This window comes from Gekko japonicus, unplaced genomic scaffold, assembly GCF_001447785.1.
Source record: "Gekko japonicus isolate JY-2015 unplaced genomic scaffold, Gekko_japonicus_V1.1 scaffold167, whole genome shotgun sequence".
NCBI classification, from domain to species: domain Eukaryota; kingdom Metazoa; phylum Chordata; class Lepidosauria; order Squamata; family Gekkonidae; genus Gekko; species Gekko japonicus.
The window spans coordinates 1,674,092-1,698,064 of NW_015164670.1; the positions used below are offsets into that span (position 1 = coordinate 1,674,092).

General features: G+C 54.5%; 1 protein-coding gene across 1 annotated transcript in view; it reads left to right on the forward strand.

Moving 5' to 3' along the window:
• The first annotated feature begins 243 nt into the window (after nt 1–243).
• The window catches only part of AQP9 (aquaporin 9), a 28,127-nt gene continuing 4,397 nt past the window's right edge, over nt 244–23,973 (forward strand). The window contains exons 1-5 of the mRNA XM_015409169.1: nt 244–643; nt 11,914–12,040; nt 20,733–20,870; nt 22,735–22,853; nt 23,610–23,827. Of these exons, the coding sequence (XP_015264655.1) occupies nt 542–643; nt 11,914–12,040; nt 20,733–20,870; nt 22,735–22,853; nt 23,610–23,827 (704 nt within the window). The 5' untranslated portion in view covers nt 244–541. The remainder of the gene's footprint in view (nt 644–11,913; nt 12,041–20,732; nt 20,871–22,734; nt 22,854–23,609; nt 23,828–23,973) is intronic.

Consider the following 23,973-nt stretch of genomic DNA (forward strand, 5'->3'; position numbering starts at 1 on the left):
CACAGGATGCACTTCCCTGCAGCGGCCGACCATCCCTGCTGGCCAGCAGCCAGCGGGAAACCCGTCGGACTGTCCGATTAGCGTGTCTCGGGCAGGTCGCGGCAGAGATCGTTTTCCTGCCGGTTTCCCCCCCCCCCCTCGGTCCGGGACAACCCAGCTGTCGCTCTGGGGGCGGGTCAACAGGTGAGTCATCCCATCAGCTAGAAAAGAGGAAGGGAGGCGAGTGTGAGTTTGCCAGCTCTGGAGCTCCCCAGCACGCTCTCTCTCTCGTCTGTGCAGGCCGGGTATAAATAGCGGTGCCCGGCAGGGTGGCAAGAGAGTGGCGCATGATGGAAACCCGGGACGCAGGGTCTGGGAATGTGAAGTGGGCTCGGTAGATCCCGTCTGGCGTGGCCCAGTCAGACGGTTTCCAGGGCTGCCTTGGGGCTCTCCAAACCGCTGCTTTCAACACATCCTCTCGGGAGGGGTGCCAAAGTTCAAGAGAAGCCGGAGAGGACGGCTCAGCCACCCCGCTGCTAGAAGCGCCGAGAGAGGAGCCCAAATGGCCAAGAGGAACGGGAGGAACTGGAAGGAGAGCTTTGCCCTGAAGAACAGCCTGGTGAAGGAAGCCCTCTCCGAGTTCCTGGGGACCTTCGTGATGGTAGTAAGTGGAAGCCGACTCCCTCCCTCCCTCACTTCCTTCCGCCCTCCCTCGCAGAACTGCCAAGCAGCTATGCACGGCGCTCTGCAAACCAGGGCTGCCTCTGCTCTTCTGCAGGCGCTGCTCACATTGCACGCTGCCCGGCCGGTTCTTCTCCTCCGAGGGAGATTCCGCATTGGCTTTTCCCTCCGTGGTTCTACCAAACCCATGTTTGAACAGAAATTCCCCTCTGCACTGCATGCCACTTTCACTTCCTTTGTTCACCGGGTTTTAGGGTACCTTCTGCATAGCTTTATGGTCGTTCAGGGGTGGCTTTGCAGTCAGTGTGGCGTTGCCTCCTGGGGTATTTGAATGTGGTTTTTGAGCTGCACCTTTTCTGTCCCAATGGGTGTTTGGAGAGCCAGTTTGGTGCAGTGGTTAAGTGCGCGGACTTCAAACTGGGAGAACCGGGTTGGATTCCCCACTCCTCCACGTGCAGCTGCTGGATGACCTTGGGCAAGCCATAGTTCTGACAAGAGCTGTTCTTGAAAAAGAGCAGTTTCTGTCAGAGCTCTCTCAGCCCCACCTCCCTCACAGGGTGTCTGTTGTGGGGAGGGGAAGGGGAAGGAGATTGGAAGCTGCTCTGAGATTCCTTTGGGTAGTGAAGGATGGGGTAGAAATCCAATGTCCTCCTTCTCCTCCTCCTCCTCCTCCTCCTCCTTCAAACAACAGAGGGAAAAAGCCAATGCAGAACGAGGCCAAATTAGGCCAGGCAGTGGACGTGGGGAAGCAGTTCCATGGGGGCTCGACCGCTCTAGTGCATATCCTCCAGCACCCCGAGGAAGCATGCAAAAAGAGATAGAGATAGAGAGAGATTCAAGCATACTTCCATAATTTCAAGAACTTGTGACCCAGGCCCTCGAAAGCCAGCATTAGAGCGAGGGATCGCAGGGCCAAATGGCGAGTGTTTTTCTTCCTGAGGAGTAGACACGCTGCAGGCCAGTTCGGATCAAGAGGGTGGTGCAGGGGAGAGGAGCCTGGATCCGTCGCCCCCCTGAACGTGAAAGAGCCCTGGGGGGCTCCGATGTTTACCCCACTGGGGCAACCAACGTCCAACTGGGGGAACAGCAGAGTCAAGTGGAGAGGCGGCGGAGACGTTCCCTAAATCAGTACCGAGTGCCAGGCCCTGCCACCCCCTTGTTCCGTCGTCCCAACCAGGCCTGGGAGCTGCCCGCAGCGGCTGTCGATGAGTGCCAACCAGCCACAAACCTCCCAGCAGCACCGAATCCCGTTTCCCAATCTCTCTTCCCACTGGCTTCACCGGGAAACGTATTCCAATACGTACCTTGCCCCCTGCCATGAGGTTGTTGGTTTGTCCTGACCTGGATACTCCTCCCCAAAGGAGGAGCTGTTTTGGGTGGACAACGTCCCCATCAGACACTTTGCTGAGTGGCTCTTTCCTCGCGGCCCTCCCCACCGGCTCCGGCACTCCGCTCGGGAACCAGACAGTGTGGCACCAGCCTAACCATGAGCCGGGCAGGCTTCCAGTGTTTCCCAATGTTGGGTATTACAAGTTGAAAGCACTCAGTATATCTGGGGTTAAATGTTTGTTTATGTTACTCACAGGAAGTCACATGTTTCTCGTGTAACCAATGTTCTTTAGCCGTAGAATGCCCGGGAATTTTCTCCCTGATCCAGGAATTTGATTGGGACTAAAGTGTCAAGGTGTATTAGCATTTTATGGCTTCTCTTCCCGTCTTTGTTTGCTGTTATGAAGAAGAAGAAGAGTAGCCATACTCTCTCTCTCCGAGTTTTGTCTTTGTAGAGTAAGGATGTAGACGATTTAGCTCTGTTGTTATTTCCATCCCAGTTACCCTTCCCCATGCTAGAATTTAGTAAAACCTTTATATTTTAATCACACATGGACTCACAGTCTGAATTATTTTACTCTGGCTCTGCTGGACTATCTTATCTCTGCTAAACACCATTTTTTCAGTATCTCACTATCACCCAACCCCAGAAGTCGGAAATTATTCCCTCCTGATTTGGAGCATGCAGGATAGTTACAAGCGGGCACGGGCTTGGTTAGATCACAGATAGAAACGTTTGTGATTTCACAACCTGAATCGCTAGCAGGTCAGGGATCTGGAAAGTATGCCAAAACGCTCTGGGAGTTGGGCACCGGAGCCACTGGTTCTGGCAAGGTGTCGTGCAGTCCCAAGGCTCCCTCTAAGCTGTGGAGTCTTGTGAGCAAAAATCCTACTTTGTGAGCTACTAGCGTTAACATTGTGAGCGAGCCATTGGGCTGCTGCATAAATCAGTTTGGTCTGGAGCCCCATCCTTCCTGAGCAAAGACAAAAATGTATGAGTCAGAGGCTAAAAAACATGTGAGCTAGCTCACTAACAGCTTAGAGAGAACACTGGTTCTCTACTGGGTTCATCCTGTCAGAAACTGACGGGTCTGGATGCTCGATCCAGCACACAGCCGTTCCTGCCTTCTGCTGCCGGAGATCACGGCAACTTCGCTTTCACGGATCGGGGAACTGAGGCCCAGAAGTCAAGTCCTGTGCTGGTGGCAACTGCATCAACTGAGCGAGGCCTGATGAATTCAGGGATGGGCCAGCAGCACTCGTTTCCATAACCATAAACTGATGGGGAGGGGGGTGAGACCCATGAGGCAGTTCTCCTGCAAGGTCTCACTGCAATGAATGGGATCTGTGGAAGAGCCCAGTTCACTGCAATGAGGCTTGTGCAGGAGATCTCCCCCCAGGAGGCAGAGCCCCCTGCCTACTCCTCCGGCACCCCGTATCTGCCACCTGCCTTAAGCCAACACTTCTGTCTTTTTATATGTGCACGTATGTGTGTGCACGCATCTAGAAGTCATGGCGACCTCTGGTGACTGACCCCTACTGGGGGCCTGGAGGATACTCAGAGAGGTGGCTGAATAAAGCCTGCCCCTGCCTCCCGCCTCTGGTATTCCAAGGAGGTCTCCCATCCAAGTACTAACCACAGTCAACCCTGCTTAGCTTCTGAGATCTGATGAGATCGGGCTCACCCGGGCCGTCCAGGTCAGGACAAGCCAACACTTCTGCCTACGGCAACCCAGGGACTCATGCAGAGCTCCGCTGCAGTGATTCGAATGTACGATGCAGACAGGGGAGTTCAGATTATTTGACCAGCCTGAGCAGCAATGGGGTCCCCGGGGGCCCTGCAGCGGTCCCCCCTCGGCCCTGGGGCACGGGGTCTGCATGCTGCCACATCAGCGTTGGCCAGCCTGGAGCCAATCACCCTCCGGGGGCACCTCCCAGCACCGCCTGCCGGCCAGCAGGGGCAAACACAACCGGCTGCACACGGGCATCCCGCGAGACTAGGCAATGGGGTGGGGGTGGGGGGGCAGGATGACAGACTGAAGGGGTGTTGGAGAAGAGCAAGTCCGGACAGCCCCGGCTGCGGAAGGGAGAGGCAGGCTCTTTCTTCTCCGTTGAGATTTCGCTCCCTGGCTTTTCGTATCATGCGAGGGGATTGTCCCGGCCTGTCAAGGGTGCGGATTTCAAGCTTTGCAAAGTTAACAAAGAGCAGATTTTGCCTATGGCCAATCGGGTAACACCCTTTTTATGTAACAGACTGGGGGAGGGGAGCACCCCCATGGAGGAGAGACGGCGGGGCTTGTCTTTTCCCTAGAAAGTGGAGGGCGGGGCAAGAGGGCAGGGTGTTTCTCACACAGTTCCCATACAGAGAATCGATATACGTTACTTGTTTCGGCTTTGGGAGCCGCTTGACTGAACCCAGGGCCACCGCTGAAAACGGCATCCCTGCGTCAAGTCCTGCCTCTTTTCTCCCATTGCAAGCAGGATGGTTCGCCCGTTTCCCCAAAACCTGGGGCTTCCCACGCACAGCTTGCGGCAGGGTAGATGCAGCGTCAGTGATAGGGAAACAGGTTTTGCACTGTCAGTGAGCACAGCTGCGAAGACGCCCTCCCTCGCTTCCAGTTTGGGCCAGCGTCTGCCAGTACCAGTGCAGGACATAAGAACACAAGAGAAGCCAATGCTGGATCAGGCCAGTGGCCCATCCAGTCCAACACCTCGTGTCACACAGTGGCCAAAAATACCAGGTGCCCTCAGGAGGTCCAGCAGTGGGGCCAGGACATTAGAAGCCCTCCCACTGTTGCCCCCCCCCCAAGACAGAAAAAAACAGACCGAGGCAATGCACATATATTTCTGGAAAGTTTTTTTTTTTTAAAGGCACTTTGCCTGGGTTGAGGGATATGTGTGGGGGGTAGATGGGGTTACTTCGGTTTTGACTTTGCTGGGCCCTTTTCTCCTCATTTCCCCTCATTTCCCTTCTGGATTCTTTTTCAAATCAAAGCCAAACTGTCAAACTTTCCCTATGCTCTTAGTTAAAAGTCATAAACTTCCTTTCATGCTCTTTAACTTTGGTCAAGGTTTGTCAAAAAGGGTTAGTGAACCTTTGCAGAGTTTGGGGTTAATTACAGTTGGGTTCACATGGCTCTAGTGAGCAGTGCTGGGATGGTAATGACTTCTAGTCTCTACAGGCCTGAGCCAGCTGAAAAGCCTATAAAGTCATGAGATGAAAAGTTCTGGTGTAAACCACCTCATAAAACTCAGAACTCTTTTGTTTAGTTTCACACTTACAGCATGAAATATGTGGCCCTTCCAAATTCTTGTATTTCCACCAGCGGGGCCAGGACACTAGAAGCCCTCCCACTGTTGCCACCCCATGAACCAAGAATACAGGGGACCACTCCTCATCTTCCCCCTTACCTGGTCTGGGATCACTTCTTGGTGCTCGGCACCAACAGGAAGGCCACCAATGCGGCTCAATTCTTGCTCCTGCTCAGTCACACCCCTTCCAATTCTGGGGGGAAAAAAGACAGACTGTCGGTACCTGCAGAGGACCCACCAGCCACAATCAATGCCGTAATATCCAATCATGTCTCCCCCCCTCCAACTCTTTAACCCAGGGGAGTTGAACATAAGGCCCAGGGGCCGGAATCGGCCCGTCCAGGGTTCTTATGCAACCCGCAAGCAACTATTGCAAGGGAGGGAACAGGAGACTGTTGGGGGGGGGGGAGTGGATGGAGCTGCTGCGATTGTGGCTTCAGCATGGCTGGGGGGGGGTGAGTGGATGGAGCTGCTGCGATTGTGGCTTCAGCATGGCTGAACAGCCTCATCTGCAGCAGTCAAGCGGTGTGGAAGAGGAGGAGGAGGAGGAGATTGGATTTATACCCCACCCTTCACTCCCCAAAGGAGTCGCAGAGTGGCTCACAATCTCCTTTCCCTTCCCCTCCCCACGACAGACACCCTGTGAGGCAGGTGGGGCTGAGAGAGCTCTGACAGAAACTGTTCTTTCAAGGACAGCTCTGACAGAACTATGGCTTGCCCAAGGTCATCTAGCAGCTGCGAGTTGAGGAGTGGGGAATCAAACCCGGTTCTCCCAGATTAGAGTCCGTGCACTTAACTACTACACCACACTGGCTCTCCACCAAACTGGGAGTGTCTGCCCACTGCTGCACTGTTGCCTCTCCAGTCCGCCCATGTGGGTTTTCCTTTCCACCCCCCTCCCAGCCCGTGAGGCCTTGCGAGGAGGCACCAACTCGGAGCTTACCGGCTGCTGTCCTTTATACAGTTTCTATCTCCAGTACCCGGCATTCCGTTTTATGGCACACATGGCACGGACGGACAAAGTGACATTTAATGTCAGATCCGGCCCTCGTAACAAATGAGTTCGACATCTCCGCTTTAACCCTTCTGTTCCGGCTTCATTTCCCACATGCTTAAACGAATAATAAATAGTTTTAAAGCCTTCGTATAAAAAGGGGAGCGACGGTATTTTGAGTTATTTGAGTGTCATTTTACACGGGCCATTCGAAGCAGATCTTTATGCGCTGTAAAAGCTTTCCTCCTTGTGAAACGGACATTAATATAACCTTTCCATAATCCCTCGCTCTGCTGTCGGTTAAAGGAAGGGCTCGGGGAGAGGCGGCCTCTTTCGGGGCCTTCCTGGCCCACGGTTGTTTCGATTACTTAAAGAGCCGTCTTCCATTCCGAGTCCCCTCTTTTTATGAGGCTCTGGGCCCGAGACCAAATGAAGGGAAATCCATTTGAACCTGAAAGGGTATCGACTGTGTTCCTTGGAGACCGGCCGAATAATGGATATGACTCGTTTTATTACTGAAAATGTGATTACCTTGTAAGACGCAGCGGGGAAACGATAAATATGTAACTAATGATCAAGAAAGAGCCACTTAGTTTTAAACAATTTATAGGGCTCCGTCGCCCGATCAATTGTTTCACGGGAGAGTTATATGCGCCACGTGCGCTGGGGTGGGGGGAGAAGTATAAGCTCACCACCTGTGGCCCCGTCGTACCAAGGTGCCCAGAGCTGGCACATGGGCCCTGGTCTTCCTTTGTGGGGACTGCTGGATTAACACATGGATTAACACATGGAATTCACTGCCACAGGAGGTGGTGGCGGCTACAAGCACGGACGACTTCAAGAGGCGATTGGATAAACATCTAGAGCAGAGGTCCATCAGTGGCTCTTAGCCACAAGGTATAGATCGGAACTCTCAGACTGGGGCAGGTGATATTCTTATTCTTGGTGCTTGGGGAGGGGGGCAACAGTGGGGGGGCTTCTGGAGTTCTGGCCCCGCTGCTGGACCTCCTGATGGCACCTGGTATTTCTGGCCACTGTGTGACAGAGTGTTGGACTGGATGGGCCATTGGCCTGATCCAACATTGGCTTCTCTTATGTTCTTATAGGAACTCTCGGTCTGGGGCAAGTGATGCTATGTCTTCTTGGTGCTTGGGGGTGTGTGTTCAAGAGTGGGAGGGCTTCTAGTGTCCTGGCCCCACTGCTGGACCTCCTGATGGCACCTGGTATTTTTGGCCACAGTGTGACACAGAGTGTTGCTGGATGGGACATTGGCCTGATCCAACATTGGCGTCTCTTATGTTCTTATAGGAACTCTCAGGCTGGGGCAAGTGGTGCTCTGTATTCTTGGTGCCTGGGGGGGTGGGGGCAACAGTGGGAGGGCTCCTAGTGCCCTGGCCCCACTGCTGGACCTCCTGATGGCCCCTGGTGTTTTTGGCCACTGTGTGACACAGAGTGTTGGACTGGAGGGGCCATGGGCCTGATCCAACATTGGATTCCCTTATGCTCTTAAAGCAGGCCCTCTCTGGGACTACTGGGCCAAGGGTGTTTGGACTGCACTTCCACGGCCTGTGGCTCGCACACGTGTCCCTCTGTCCTTTCAAGGATAGGGGGACGGAAGACCTATTGATGTCCATGCAAGTTTGAGAGAAAGAACCAGAGGGTACCGCCTGGCAGCAAGAGTTCCTCCCCAGCTCAAGAGAGTCTGCAAGGCTGGATATTCCCAACACGGGAGCCAGGGACCAGAGGGGCTTGTCACCAGTGTTCCCTCTAAGCTGAGTCAGTGTGAGCTAGCTCACAGTTTTTTAGCCTCCAGTTCACACATTTTTGTCTTAGCTCAGGAAGGAGGTCTCCAGAGCAAACTAATTTATGTACCAACCAAATTGCTCGCTCATATCTCTAATGCCCGTAGCTCACAAAGTAGGATTTTTGCTCACAAGGCTCCACGGCTTAGAGGGAGCATTGCTCGTCACCCCCTCCCTTCAGGGGTTGGGCACCCACTGCTCCCCCCATCGTGCAAGCATGGCCTCCTCTCGCCGGAGGCCACATTCAGGCCCCCAGCGCCCTCGCCCTTCCGCTTGACGCGACTCCCAGTCCCCCAAGAGTCGGTCAAGAAGGCAGCTTCCCTCGCCTCCTTTCTCCCCATCATCCTGCGGTTTCCATTTTACAGAAAGGGAAACTGAGGCCAAGGGGCCGCCACCTTGGTCACGGCCACCCAGTCAGGGAGTGTTGTTTCCAGAGCCCAGGGCCCGGGCTTTGGAGGAAACCCTATTTATACTGGAAAGTCCTATTTATGTATCTTGGAAAGACTCGCACACACATCCGGAGGACGGGAAGAAAGTGAGAGCCCCCGATCTTTAATCTCCCCTCCTCTGAGGCACACGGCCTCTCCAGAAGGGCCCCTTGTTCCCCCTTCCTGCGATGCTGCAGACAAAAACACGGATCTGGTATCGGGGAGGGGAGGTTCTCTGGCAGAGGGAGCCAAGGAAGCTTTCTTCTAATGACTACCGCTTGTTTATTGGGGGGCGGGAAGGCAAGTTCGGGCAGCGTCTACCCGCCCACCACAGCTGTAAAGACGCTGAGAACTGGGAAGCCGGAGAGCTGCCCAGAGAGGGAGCCGAGTTGCCCCCCCCGGCTGCCGGACTCCAGGTGACCCCCCCCCCCCTGGTCATCCCCCCCCCCAAGGTACCCACCAGCCAGCACAGTTCGGATCACAGGCCAGGGTCTTATTCAGGTCACTTTTGAGCCAGGGTGGTATAGTGGTTAGGAATGTCAGACAAAGATCGGGGAGACCCAGGTTCGAATCCTCAGTTGTACAATGGAAGCTCACAGGGTCGTTGTGAGGAGGACTGTGGACTGGACTCTAGGACAGTCAGGTGGATAGGGAACTGGTTGGAGAACCGCACTCAGAGAGTCGTTGTCAACAGCATTTCGTCTGAATGGAGGGAGGTGTCCAGCGGGGTGCCAGAGGGCTCAGTTCTGGGCCCGGTACTTTTCAGTATGTTTATAAATGATCTGGATGAGGGTGTGGAGGTGCTGCTCAGTAAATCTGTAGAGGAGCAGCGAACAGAACAGAAGATAGAGATAGAATTCAACGAGATCTGAACACGCTGGAAAAGGATGGATGTGAATAAGATGCAATTTAACAAGGATAAGTGCCGAGTTCTACATCTGGGAAACAAAAATGAGGAACACGCATACTGGATGAGGGATACGCTTCTGGATAGCAGTGTGTGTGAACAAGATCTTGGGGTACGGGTGGACTATGAGTTAAATATGAGCAGCCAGTGTGATGCAGCGACAAAAAAGGCTAATGTGATCATGGGACATATCAACGGAGGCTTAACATCCAAATCGCAAGATCTCATAGTCCTGCTGTACACTGCATTGGTCAGGCCAGACCTGGAGTTGTGTGCAGTTCTGGAGGCCTCACTTCAAAAAAGGATGTGGATGGAACGGAGCGGGTGCAGAGGAGAGCGACGAGGATGATCAGGGGCCTGGAGACCAAGAAGCCCTGTGAGGAAAGGCTGAGGGACTTGGGAAGGTTCAGTCTGGAGAAGAGGAGATGGAGGGGGGAAAGGATGGCTCTCTTGAAGTATCTGAAGGGCTGTCCCTTAGAGGAGAGCAGGGAGCGGTTCTTGCTGGCGGCAGAGGAGAGGAGTCACAAGAATGGGTTTAAATTCAGGGCAGGAAGGTTCCAGCTGGATATTAGGAAACACTTTTTACAGTTAGAGTTGTGCTATGGTGGAATCAGCTGCCCGGGGAGGTGGTGAACTCTCCTGCACCGGCAGTCTTTAAGCAATGTCTGGACAAACACTTGTCAGGGATGCTCTAGGCTGATCCTGCACTGAGCAGGGGGTTGGACTAGATGGTCTCTAGAGACCCTTCCCATGCTGTGATTCTCAAGTTCTATGATAAAATGGAGGGGGTAGAAATAAAGTATGTACTCCCCTTGCACCACACCTTTCTCCCCAACGGGGGACCCACGGTGACTTACACGATTCCCCTCTCCGCCGTTATATCCTCACAACAACCCTGTGAAGCAGGTTAGGGGGAGAGCGGGCGACTGGCCCATGTTCACCCAGCAAACTTCCACAGGGACACAAACCCGGGTCTCTCCGATCCTAATCCAGCTCTCAAACCGCCCCACCACGCTGGCATGACGCACTCGACTTGCTTGAACCCATCAGGTCGGCCGGGCACAGAGGCAGCCCATGTGGCTGATCTGCGGCACCCCCACGGTGCCTTCCCCACAACCTCTGTTGCCCTCACCCCCCGCACACCAACTCAGGGCACACTTCGGGGAACTGGGCACGGCTTGGCTGGCACACCTGGGCCCACCTGTGCCTCGGGCAGCTTCCCGCACGGCTTGTGCAAGTCAGGCCCCGTCCAGCTGGGCCCAGAGCCCCGAACGTGTCAACGCCCGAGAATCCCGCTCCCTGCCGGAGAGACGCTCCCCGTCTCAAATCCTGAGTTATATAAGAAAGCAAAATCGGCCGCCCGGGGCTCTGTTGGCCAAGGGGCGTAGGCTGCCGGCGCTGGGTCAGAGCCAAAGAGGGCTCCCTGTCTTACTTGGCTGGGGAGGTCCATCTAAATGGGCCCCTGCTTTCCAAGGATAGGGGGAGCAACCCCCCCCCAGCAAGTCCTCCGGCTCCAGCCCCACTACAACGAATGGGAGTTGTGCAAAGGGCCGGGAAGCGGCCCAGTAGGATTCAAACCCAGACCTCTCCCCCAGCCTAGAAGCCATGCAGGATCAGGTGCCCGGGCAGCTCCCCAGCACCAGGGACCGCGTGCAGAGTGCCTTCGACAGGCTTTTTGAAAAGGTCGTTTTGTGACTGTGTGACTCATTGTGAACTTGTAAGTCTGTGGACCTTTTTCTTTGGCGCAAATACGTCACGGCTGTCTTGCTCTTTCCCACCGTCCATCCCGAGATCTCTCTCCTTGGTTTGCATCATTATGAATGTAGGCAGAGGGGGGGAAGGGGTGAGCCAGGGCATGGATCTCACGGCCCTTCTTTATATGCCCCCCTCCAGAGCTCCCTCTAAGCCGTGGAGTCTCGTGAGCAAAAACTCTACTTTGTGAGCTACCGGTATGAAAGTGGTGAGCGAGCGACTTTGGCCCCTGCGTAAATTAGTCTGCTCTGGAGCCCTCCTCCCTGAGCGAAGACAAAAATCTGTGTGAGCCAGAGGCTGAAAAACTGGGAGCTATCTCACGCTCACTCAGCTTAGAGGGAACACTGCCCATCACCAGTCTGGGGGGTTTTCCTTCAGGCCAGCTTGGCTCAGGGATCCTGGAAGCGTTCTGCCTGCCACTGGGCAGAGAGTGGGGGTCACCGGGGGAGTGGGGGCCCCCCGCGTAGCTGTGAGTTACCTGCAGGGGGTTGGACTAGATGGCCCTTGGGGGTCCCTTCCACATCAGAGAAAGTGGTGAAGGATTACCATGAAAAGAGTGCCAGGCTGGGGCTGGGGTCCCTCATTGGTTCTTGGCTGGGAAGGCGGACTTTGGGTTAGGCGGCCCTCCTTGGCCCGTCCGAGCTGCTTGGCCTTCCCGACAATGTCCCACTTGGGCTGTTCCCAGCAGAGTTTTCTCTCTCTCTCTCTCTCCACCCCCCCCCCGTGCAGACCCTGGGATGCGGGTGCGTGGCCCAGTCGGTGCTGAGCGGGGAAGCGCTGGGAGGAGCGCAGATGGTCTCCGTGGGCTTCGCCATGGCCGTCACCATCGCCATCTACGTCGCAGGAGGCGTCTCCGGTAAGCCCACCTTTTTGCTGGGGGACTGGGCGGGGGGACAACAACACACCCTATTTGGGGACCAGAGACGGCGTCTGCTTCCGGTTGGGTTCGACATGACACTTTCCCAGCTGTCCGCTGACGTCTGTTGATTGTGGCAGATTTGCCTTTGGGGATATTTGTGTCTTCGTGGTGGCTGGGTGGCTGTTGTTATGGGATGGGCGAGTCTTTCCTTCAGGGATCCACGGACCAAACAAGCGCCCGACAACACAATCGAACAGCCGCCTGCATTCCACAAGGCTGAAACAATTCGTCCGTTCAAAGCGTGGCTTGAAAGCCCTCCGATGGGTCACAAATGCGCCCCAACTTAATTGGGCAGTGATTTTTCTCCTCCAAATTGTTCATTATTTTTAAGCGCACACAGATAAATCGCTGGGCAGCAGGGCACCGTCTTAGAAGAGTCTGTCTTCTCTCTCAGGAGGGAATGCTGCCAGTTTGGTGTCGTGGTTAGGAGCACGGACTCTAATCTGGGAGAACTGGGTTGGATTCCCCACTCCTCCTCCACAGGCAGCTGCTGGTGTGACGTTGGGTCGGTCACAAGTTATCTCAGAGCTGTTCTCTTAAGGGCAGTCCTCGAAACAGCTCTCTCAGCCCCTCACCTACCTCACAGGGTGTCTATTGTGGGGAGGGGAGGGGAAGGGAGTTTGTATGCCGCTCTGAGAGACTCTGAGTGAAGGGCAGGGTATAAATCCAATCTCTTCTCTCTTCTTCTTCTTCTTCTTCTTCTCAGAGGCCCAGCCACCAAGAATGCATCTCTCCCCAGAACAATTTGGGATTTGTGATTTCTTTTTTGGGGGGGGCTTTAGCTACGGATGCTTGCTTCTAACTATCCCTGTAAGCTGCCTTGAACCATGAGGCAAGGTGCAATATAAATGTTTTAATAAATAAACAGACAAGCCAGCATGGTGTAGGGATTAAGAGTTTTGGATTAGAATCTGGAAGCCCCAGGTTTGAATCCCCAGTCTGCTATGGAAGCTCACGGGGTGACCTTGGGCCAGTCCCACACCCTCTCAGCCTCACCTACCTCACAGGGCTGTTGTGAGGCTGAAATGGAGGAGAGGAGAAATGAGGAAAGGCGCTTTGGGTCTCCACTGGGGGAGAAAGGTGGGGTATCAATGAATTAAATAAAGAGATTGCTTTAGGCATGAGCAAATTTACGTACACCGAACCCAACTGATCCACCAGCTAAAACCCACAGAATTAATTTACTGCAGTATCTTTAACCAGGGGGCAGCTCAGTGTTTTTAAATATTATTCTGGAATATTAGCAGGATGGTGAGAGTTGAGACGACTTCCAGAAGTTTGGTGTCATGGTGAGGAGCACAGACTCTAATCTGGGAGAACTGGGTTTGATTCCCCACTCCTCCTCCACATGCAGCTGCTGGTGTGACCTTGGGTCAGTCACAAGTTCTCTCGGAGCTGTTCTCTCAAGGGCAGTCCTCGAAAGACCTCTCTCAGCCCCACCTACCTCACAGGGTGTCTGTTGTGGGGAGGGGAAGGAGATTGTAAACCGCTCTGAGGTTCCTTCGGGTAGTGAAGGGCAGGGGATAAATCCAATCTCCTCCTCCTCCTCTTCTTCCTTGCCAATTGCAAGTACTTAAGAGCAATGCTCCTTCTAAGCTGTGGAGTCTGGTGAGCAAAAATTCCACTTTGTGAGCCACTGGCATTAAAGCTGTGAGTGAGCCATTTGGTCACTGCATAAATTAGTTTGCTCTGGAGCCGTCCTTCCTGAGCCAAGGCAAAAATGTGTGAGCCGGAGGCTAAGAAACTGTGAACTAGCTCACACTCACTCATCTTAGAGGGAACATTGCTTAAGAGTCCATCAGGAGAGGCCCCCCCCCAATGCTCATTTAAGTTGGAAGGTGATCCCAAAGGGGCGTGAACTGCAACTAGTTTGGAGGACGGGACCTGGGTTCAGAATGACTGCTCAGTAATTAGAAGAACCAGCCCCTGCACTGAAAAACGAACCTTCGCAAACAAACAGTCTTGAGAAACAAAACGCACCAGAACAAAAACTGGAACACAGTTGGATGATCAGTAACAATAAGCCGGGAAGTGGCTGGAATCACACCAGGCAACTCACTGAAAAGAAATCTGCTAGTAATCTGATGCTGGAGAAAAACCATGGAAACATGACTCCAGGAGGCATTCAGGAGAAGGAGGCCATCCAAGGAAGAGGTCAAAGCCGTCTCTGGCATCAGCCCGAGTCCCCAACGCTGGAGGGGACCCAGAAGACGAGAAATTGCCTGCTCAGAGGGTGAAAGAAGACCCAAAGGATCCGGACAATCTAGCGATTAAAAGTCAATCGACACCCCTGGATTTAAAAAAGTTAAGCGGCAGCCTGGATTCGCCTCTGGCTCCCATCTGGGCTCAGCCCCAGTGGGGATTCTGCATCCTCCGCTTTGCAGTTCTGGGCCAAATGACACACACCCGTCCCCGGCAGGGGAAATCAGATCAAAAAAGTACCGGGGGGAGGGGAGGTGGTGGAAAACTGGGCCGGGGCTATGGGGCTGGGAGTTCCGCTACCCCAAAAGAAATGCTCCCCCCCCCCCCGGGTTTTTTTTTTTTGTAGAAAAAGCCCAGCAGGAACTCATTAGCATAATAGGCCACACCCAACCGCAGGAACTCATTAGCATATTGGGCCACACCCCTGACAGCACAGATCATTAGCACATCAGGTCGCACCCCCGTGTTACCAGAAGTGTGGTTATCCAGCCACACCCACCTTTTGCTTGTTATTCTGTTTACCTTGTTTGTTGTCAAAACCCAGGGCCTTTTTTGTAGCAGGAACTCCTTTGCATGTTAGGCCACACACCCCTAACGTAGCCAATCCTAATGAGCTCCTGCTGTTGGGTGTGGCCTATTATGCTAATGAGTTCCTGCTGGGCGTGGCCAACTCGGGAGCCAGCCGGAACTCCGTTCCTGTGCGTTCCTGCCCAAAAACAGCCCTGCTCCCCCAATCTATCATTTGCCACGGTGAGGAAAAAGGAAAGGCAGGCCATGTTCTCTCCCCACTCACTCTGTTCATGCTCTGGACCCTCCTCTCCGAATTCACCCCCTTCCGCCCAGGGATGTGGCAGTCCGGGTCCCCCTTGGGTCCCTTCCAGGGTTCCCTCTAAGCTGAGTGAGTGTGAGCCGGCTCACAGTTTTTTAGCCTCCGGCTCACACATGTTTGCCTTGTCTCAGCTCAGGAAGGACGGCTCCGGAGCAAACTGATTTATGCAGCAGCCAAATCATCAGCTCACAACTTTGACGCCAGGAGCTCCCAAAGTAGGATTCTTGCTCACAAGACTCCACAGCTTAGAGGGAGCGTTGGTCCCTTCCCCATCACAGCTTTCTTGTCCTAAGGAAAGCCTCGGGTGGTCTGACCGGGGGAGGTGGGTCTGTCATGAACACAGGAAGCTGCCTGATAGTGAAAACAGAACCTCAGTCCACCAGGGTCAGTGTTATCTACTCAGACTGGCAGCCGCTCCCCAGGGTCTCAGGCGGAGGACTTTCCCCTCACCTACTGCCTGGTCCTTCCAACGGGTGATGCCGGGGATTGAACCGGGGACCCCCCGCATGCCAAGCAAAGGTGCTTCCACTGAGCCACGGCCTCTCACCCATAATGCATGAACACCTGAAGTTGCCCTATACTGAATCAGACCCTTGGTTCACCAAGGTCAGGATGGTCTGCTCAGACTGGCAGCGGCTCTCCAGGGTCTCAGGTGGAGGTCTTTCCCATCATCCACTGCCTGGTTCTTTTCAGCTGGAGATGTTGGGGATTGAACCTGGGGCCTTCTGCACGCCAAGCAGAGGCTCTGCCACTGAGCCACAGCCCAGTACCCTGTGTCCCTCAGATGTGGCATTTCCAAATGCAGGTGCCTCATCTTGCACCCACACAAACACCCCGTCTGGCGCTCTCTCCAACGGCTTTTTGGCTGGCCAGGTGTTTACACACACACACACACACACACACACACACACGATGCCTGCTGGGCCGGCGTTGAGAGGTTCTTAAAAATGCAGAGTTAAATTAGCAGAGTGAATTAGAGGAGAACCAGAGCCCGGCCTGTTTGCGGAAAGAGAAAATACTTTACTAAAAACAAACATGAGGCTGGGCAACTTTGGATAAAAGAAAAGTAATATTTCTATCTAACCTGCAGCAGACATAAGAACAACATAAGAACATAAGAGATGCCAATGTTGGATCAGGCCAAAGGCCCATCCAGTCCCACACCCTGTGTCACACAGTGGCCAGAAATACCAGGGGCCCTCAGGAGGTCCACCAGTGGGGCCAGAACCCCAGAAGCCCTCCCACTGTTGACCCCCCCCAACCGTTAAAAGGCTAACAGCTTCATGGCTGCCGTTTCTTGCTCACGGACAAAGGGATGGCAAACTCCTGCACGGAACGCCCAAGCATTTCTTCTGGCAACGTGTTGATTAGCCAACAGAAAGGTCACAGACCACTCCATTTTACTAACACCTCCTACAAATTCCCCTGTCCTGGGCTAACTAAACTCTACTGTAATCAGATCGGCTATGTGAATTCCTGCTTACTAACAACCACAGTTGACTCTGTAATGACGGGGAAGTGTAAGCAAACTTGTACAGATCCCAGCAGACGGACGGGGATCTTGAATCAGGCCCGGAGTCCGCTGGGTTGCCAGGTCCAGGTTGGGAAACACCTGGAGATTTGGGGGTGGAGCCTGGGGAGGACAGGGACCTCAGTGGGGCACAGTGCCATTCAGAGTCCACCCTCCTACGCATCCCATTTCCTCCAGGGGAACTGATCTCTATCGTCTGGAGATGAGCTGTAATCCCGGGGGATCTCCATGTCCCACCTGGAGGCTGGCATCCCTCGCTCCCGTGGTGCTGGCAGTGCCCATTGGGCCTGGCCCCCCAGGCTGTGGCAGTGATGACCTCAACTACATCAACTAGACCATCTCAGGCTCAGTCGCTTGCTCGTCAACAATGCCCTTCGGCTCTCTACAGAGGAGAAACAGGACGAGCCCTGTGCCAACTGACACAGATATGACATCAGGAACCACAAGACTGAGAAACCTGTGGGAGAACACTTCGGCCTCCCAGGACATTCCGTGGGGGGCCTCAAAGGAGCCGTCTTATTGCAAAGGAACGTCAGGAACAGATAGAAACGGGAGATTGCTGAGTTACACGTTATTCACTCAGGACAATGGAACCCCCAGGGCTTCATAAGAACACCAGAAGAGCCCTGCTGGGTCAGACCAGGGAGGGTCCATCTAGTATCTAGTCCAACATCGCATCTCACACAGGGGCCAGCCAGTTTCTCTGGAGGGCCAACAACAGGGCAGAGAGGCCGAGGCCTTCACCTGATGTTGCCTCCTGGCTTTGGGATTCAGAGGATTAGTGCCTATGAGAATGGAGGTTCCCTCTTGTCACCACAGCTAGTAGCCATTGACAGACTTATCTTCCATGAATCTGTCTAATCCCCTCTTAAAGCTGTGTCTGTGGCCATCACTACATCCTCTGGCAGCAGATTCCACATTTTAATCTCTCCCTCCCTCTCTCTGCGTAAAGAAGTATTTCCTTTTCTCTGTCCTCAACCTACTGCCCATCAACTTAATCAGAGGCTCTCGAGATCTAGTCTTCTGGGAGAGGGAGGAAACAGAGGTGTTGTTTTCTTATCTCACCGGACAGGCTGATGTCGTTCAGTCCTCGCATCTGTTGTAAACTCTTTTGTTATGCCCCATGCTCATTGGCTGCTATTCACAGGTCTTCATCCAGCCTTAGCTGTATTTATTGCTCATGGACTCGTGCATCTTGACTCTAATTGGCCCTTCCTGGCAATACCGTCCTCACCCTCTGCCCATACGTCATGGCTGGTGACCTCTGCATCAAAGTACCTGATGAAGTGCACGTGTCCATGGACGTTTATGCCCAGAATAAAACTGTTGGTCTTAAGGGTGCCCCTGTGGACTTGAACGTTCCTCTGTTCCTTCAACAGAGACCGTTTTGCAGGTCTGCCTCAGGAGATGGCAGAGGAATTGCCAGCTCCACAGGTCTGGCTTTTGGAAGGTGAACCCCCTCAGCCCCCACCCCCGGCCTGGTGATATTCGGAAGAGAAGAAGAGAGAAGAGATTGAGTTTATACTCCGCCCTTCACTACCGGAAGTAGTCTCAGAGTGTCTTACAAAACCCTTCCCCTCCCCACAACAGACACCCTGTGAGGGAGGTGGGGCTGAGAGAGCTCTCTTGAGAACTGCTCTTGAGAGAACAGCTCTGGGAGAACTTGTGACTGACCCAAGGTCACACCAGCTGGCTGCATGTGGAGGAGAAGTGGGGAATCAAACCCGGCTCTCCCAGATTACAGTCTGTGCTCCTAACCACGACACCAAGCCGGCTCTGCGCCTGGCCTCTCTCCTCATCAGGAGCTCAAGACCAGCTCCACACCAGCCAACACTTCCCCGGGGCTCCCTGCAGCTTGCGCCAACCTGTTTTCTCCAAGGGGTCTCTAGCGGCAAGAAGCTCCGCTTAGGGACAGAGAAACGCGTCGGCACCATGCAGGCCTGTTTTTCTCCCCACACACGCCAGCCAGCTCAGTGCCTTCATGGCCCCATGGAGTCCATATTTCCAATTGCTGACAGAGGAGAAAATGGTTCCTGTCATTCAAAGGCCACAAAAAGGCAGGGCGTTTTTTTGAGGGAGCCGCGCCACCAGCGGCCCACAATTCTGCTGAGAGGACTTTGAAAGCAGCGCGCCGGCCTTCGCTCCCTCCTCCTGGGCATCGGAGGTCACACCACGCTGGACGGCTGCACAATGCCGGCCTTTATCCCGCCGGCCTTATCGGTGCCAGCCGGCTCAGGAGAGACCAGAGGTGCTCCAGGTTCCCGAGATAACACCCTGACCCCCAGCGCGAGTCAACAGAGAAAGCGGCACACAGGGGGCCCCTTCGTCGCAGACAAAAGTCCACGCTTATCAGGAATGTGTTATTAAAGACAGCCTCCCTCGGCCCTCAGATGAAGTTTTGCTTGCGAATTCCACCATCCCAAGAAATGCACTCGAGGAAAACACGGATTTCTGCTCGTCCGGCACTGTGAGCAAAACCAGCGCTTCTATTTCCTTACCGAGATATTTCTCAATATAATATTGCTCCCTCCTCCTCCATTTTTATCCTCACAACAACCCTCTGAGGTAGGTTAGGAAGAGAGTGGGTGACAGGCCCAAAGTCCCCCAAGACAGCTTCCAGGCTGGAATGTGGATTCGAACTCGGCTCTCCTAGTTTGACACTAGGCTGGAGTCCAGGAGCCGCTTAGAGACCATCATGATAAGCTTTCAAGAGTCCAGGCTTCCTTCCCCCGATACCTCTCAAAAGCACATACTCTGAAAATCTTCTTGGGCTCTCAGGTGCTCCTGGACTCGAATTCAGCTCTTCTAGAAGAAGAAGAAGAGACTGGATTTATACCCTGCCCTGCACTACCTAAAGGAGTCTCAGAGCGCCTTACAAACTCCTTTCCCTCCCCCTCCCCACAACAGACACCCTGTGAGGTTGGTGGGGCTGAGAGAGCTCTCTCGAGGACTGCTCCTGAGAGAACATCTCTGAAAGAACTTGTGACTGACCCAAGGTCACACCAGCAGCTGCATGTGGAGGAGGAGTGGGGAATCAAACCCGGTTCTCCTGGTCTGTTCTTTCCCCTCCCCGGCCGGTCTGTTTGCAGGGAGCAGAGAACGTTATCTGGGAGAGAACACTCGCGCGCTGCTCCTGCGATCCCGGGGTAAACTTTGTCACCTGAGATAACTCCCTGGCCCTCCCCTCCCCTACGCGCACAGACTGGCCCCAGGGCCGCAAAGAGAGACAGGGACTCTGTTCCAACACGAGTCTCCTCCCAGATGAGGAGCCCTGTCCCGTTCCAACACTTGCACGTTCCTGCACAGGCAGAAAGGGGTGCACCCCAAACAGGCGTGACGGGGCCGATGGGGACCCTCTGTGGGCGCCACTGAATGAGGTGGTGTCTCCCGTGCCCCACCCCGGAACGGGTTGGCCATACGCCTGGCTCCACAGGTACCAGAGACTCATCCCCTAGTCTACCGTAGGGCTGCCAGCTCCAGGTTGGGAAATACTGGAGATTTGGGGGGGGGAGTCCGGGGAGGGCGGGGTTTGGGAAGGGGAGGGACCTCAGCAGGTTTGTAATGCCGTGGAGTCCGCCCTCCAGAGCAGCCATTTTCTCCAGGGGGATTGACCTCCAGTGCTCCCTCTAAGCTGTGGAGTCTTGTGAGCAAAGATTCTACTTTGTGAGCTGCTGGCATTAAAGTTGTGAGCGAGAGATTTGGCTACTGCATACATTAGTTTGCTCTGGAGCCACCCTTCCCGAGCGAAGACAAAAATGTGCGAGCTGGAGGCTATAAAACAGTGAGCGAGCTCACACTAACTCAGCTTAGAGGGAACACTGCTGACCTCTATTGTCCAGAGAGATCAACTGTCATAGCAGGAGATCTCCAGGCCCTGCCTGGAGGTTGGTAACCCTAAGAATGGGAGGTTTGCCTCTATGGACAATTCCTAAATTCCACCTGCCCAAACAGAGCACTGTATGCAGCATGGACTTTCCAAAGCGCCGCTGCTGGGCTTTTGGTTGGTTTTGCCGCAACAGACGGATGGCTCCCCCTTGACGGGCCACCTCCCGGCCACTGTCTTCCAGGGGGCCACATCAACCCGGCCGTTTCGTTTGCCATGTGCATCACCGGCAAGATGACGTGGGCCAAGTTCCCCGCCTACGTCCTCACGCAGTTTCTCGGAGCATTCGTGGGAGCAGCCGCCGTCTACGGGGTCAACTACGGTGAGTGGAAGGAGCCAATTCCTGCCTTGGAAACTGCCCCACAAACCCAGCCTCCGGGGTGGGCCCTGGGAAACCCTCCTCAGACACTGGCTGAAAGACGCTTGGGGGGGGGGGGGTGAGAAGAAGGATAAGAACATAAGAGACGCCAATGTTGGATCAAGCCAAAGGCCCATCCAGTCCAACACTCTGTGTCACACAGTGGCCAGAAATACCAGGTGCCCTCAGGAGGTCCACCAGTGGGGCCAGGACATTGGAAGCCCTCCCACTGTTGCCCCCCCCTCCCCAAGCACCACGAATATAGAGCATCACTTGCCCCAGCCTGAGAGTCCCTCTCTATCCCTTGTGGCTAATAGCCACCAATGGACCTCTGCTCCATATGCTTATCTAATTTCCTTTTGAAGCCGTCCATGCTTGTAGTCGCCATCCCTTCCTGTGGCAGTGAATTCCATGTGTTAATCACTGTGTCCCTTTTGAGGGGACCAACCTGAAATGACACATCACTGGACAGGTCAAGGTGGGCAGACGTGTTGGTCTGAAGCAATAGAATAAAGTTAGGGTCCGGTGGCACCTTTATGACCAACAAAGGTTTATTCAAGGTGGGAGCTTTCGTGCCTGTCGCCTGACAAAGAGTGCGTGCCCACGAAAGCTCACACCTTGAATAAAACTTCGTTGGTCTTAAAGGTGACGTAACCGGGCAGTGAGTGACCCACCCTCTCCCCCAAACGCCATTGCACTTTTCAAAAGGGTTCCTCCTTTAAGAGGAGACACCTGAACAGACCGACCACCTAAATGTTCCTTTCATGGTTTGGAAAAATCAAAAAATTGGCTAAAGTGTGTGGGGGAGGGAAGCAACATAACCCACCATCAAATCTGGCCTGTAGCCAGCATTCAATCAGGCTTGTAGCCATGGCGGGGCATTTGGGGGCAACACCCCCACCAAATTAGCCCTGCCCCCTCACTTCCGATCCCTCCCGGTCCCCCTTCCCCCATCCCTCTGGCGCCTATATGAGCCGCTGCACCTCTCTGACTGTCAAAGAGGCGGAGGCTCCGCTGGGTCTCCCTGCTTTGGAAGCAGGAAGAATACCCAATGAGCCCGCCTCTCTCCAATTGTTGGAGAGGCGTAGGGGGAGGTCTTCTTCTTGCTTCTGCAGCCAACTTCAGCTGCAGAAGGGATCTCTCTTTCTCTCCCCCACCCCCCCCCCCCTCCGCAACATCCCACCATCCAAATTTTTCTGGCTATGGCCCCGCATTCAATTTTCCGATACACCCATATTAGTTCCCTTGCAAAGTTGGGGAGACACCCTGGAAAACTCTCTTTTTATGGCTCTGCCTTCTCCAAGGAGGCCTTTGCCCAGGGAGAGAGAGCACATGACCCATGGCCGCTTTCTGGTGGGCCCCCCCCCCCAAACTTGTGGGTTGCTTGGACACACCTCAGCACTGCTCCCTCTAAGCTGTGGAGGCTAAAAAACTGTGAGCTAGCTCACACTCACTCAGCTAAGAGGGGGCACTGCACCTCAGGCCGATCCTGCAAGGTGCGCCTCCTGTCCCTACGCAGGATCACCGAGTGCCGATCAGGGCACCGATTCCACTGCCACGAAATCCCACGTGTGGCCTTTGTTTTTGCACAGTGAGAACATTTTGGTGGGCAGCAGAGATGCCAGCCAAAAGGAGGCTGTGGTCACCCACCCGACCTTAGGCAAGTTAGCCTCGGAAACCCCACCCCCCCGACTGGCAACATGGGCATCATCTCACAAAGCTACCTCGCAGGGTTGCTTGTAAGGCGTGCTGTGAGTCTGGGCACGAAATGCTTTGAAATACATCGAGTCTGTGCTCATTCATCTTGAGTGCGATCGCTGTTCCCTAGATGCACTGATGTCCTACACCGGGGGGAACTTCACCGTCACAGGTGACATCCGCACCGCCCATATCTTCGCCACGTACCCATCAGAATACCTCTCTGTGACCAACGGATTTGCCGACCAGGTAGGGAGCAGCGAACGGGGCCTGCAGGTTGGGCGGGCGGGGGAAAGGCCCTGGGCCCCGGGATTTCCCTGGGCAGGCCCGTTGAGCAGCCTTTCCTGGCTGGCTTCTCTGCCGCAGAGGCGACATCAGAAGGGCAGCGCCAGCTTCACGCGGCAGCGGCGATGGGCATCGGAAGGGCCCAGAGGTTCCTTTTGCCCCCAGCTCCATCCCAAGTCCAGAACTGTGCTTTGCACAGCGCAGGGAATCCGTCTCTCGCTGCTGCCGTGGTGGCTCAATGCAAAGAGAGCGGAGTTCTGAACTAGCTGAAGCGAAGCAGTGTCGGCATGGGCTAGTTTTTTAATTATTATTTTTGTGTGTCTGCGTGCCCGTGCCTGGAAGTCATGGCAACCTCTGGCGACGCCTACTGGGGTGCGGAGGACGCTCAGAGAAGTGGCTGGATAGCCTGTCTCTGCCAGTCTGGTGTCTTGGTTAGGAGCGCGGACTCTAATCTGGGAGAGCCGGGTTTGATTCCCCCCACTCCTTCATTTGCACCTGCTGATGACCTTGGGTCAGTCACAAGTTCTTTCAGAGCTGTTCTCTCACAAGAGTTCTCAAAAGAGCTCTCTCAGCCCCACCGACCTCACAGGGTGTCTGTTGTGGGGAGGGGAAGGGAAAGGAGACTGTAAGCCACTCTGAGACTCGTTTGGGTAGTGAAAGGCGGGGTATAAATCCAATCGCTTCTTCTTCTTCTTCTTCTGTTCCCTTTGCGCTTGACAGGTGATCTCAACGGCCTTCCTCCTCGTGGGCGTCTTTGCCATCTTCGACCAGGGGAACCTGGGGGTCCCGAAGGGGCTGGAGCCCATTGGGGTGGGTCTTCTGATCATCTTGCTGACCTCCTCCCTGTCCATGAACAGCGGCTGCGCCATGAACCCCGCTCGGGACCTCAGCCCACGCCTCTTCACGCTCCTGGCCGGGTGGGGTCCAGAGGTCTTCACGTAAGTAGGATCTGGGTCTACCTCAAAAAACAGCCCCCCTCTGAGCCCCACATACCCATGGATCGATTCTCCATTATATCCTATGGGGACCAGTCTCCATGGAGTATAATGGAGTGCCCAGTGGCCATTCCCCCCTGCTTTCTGAC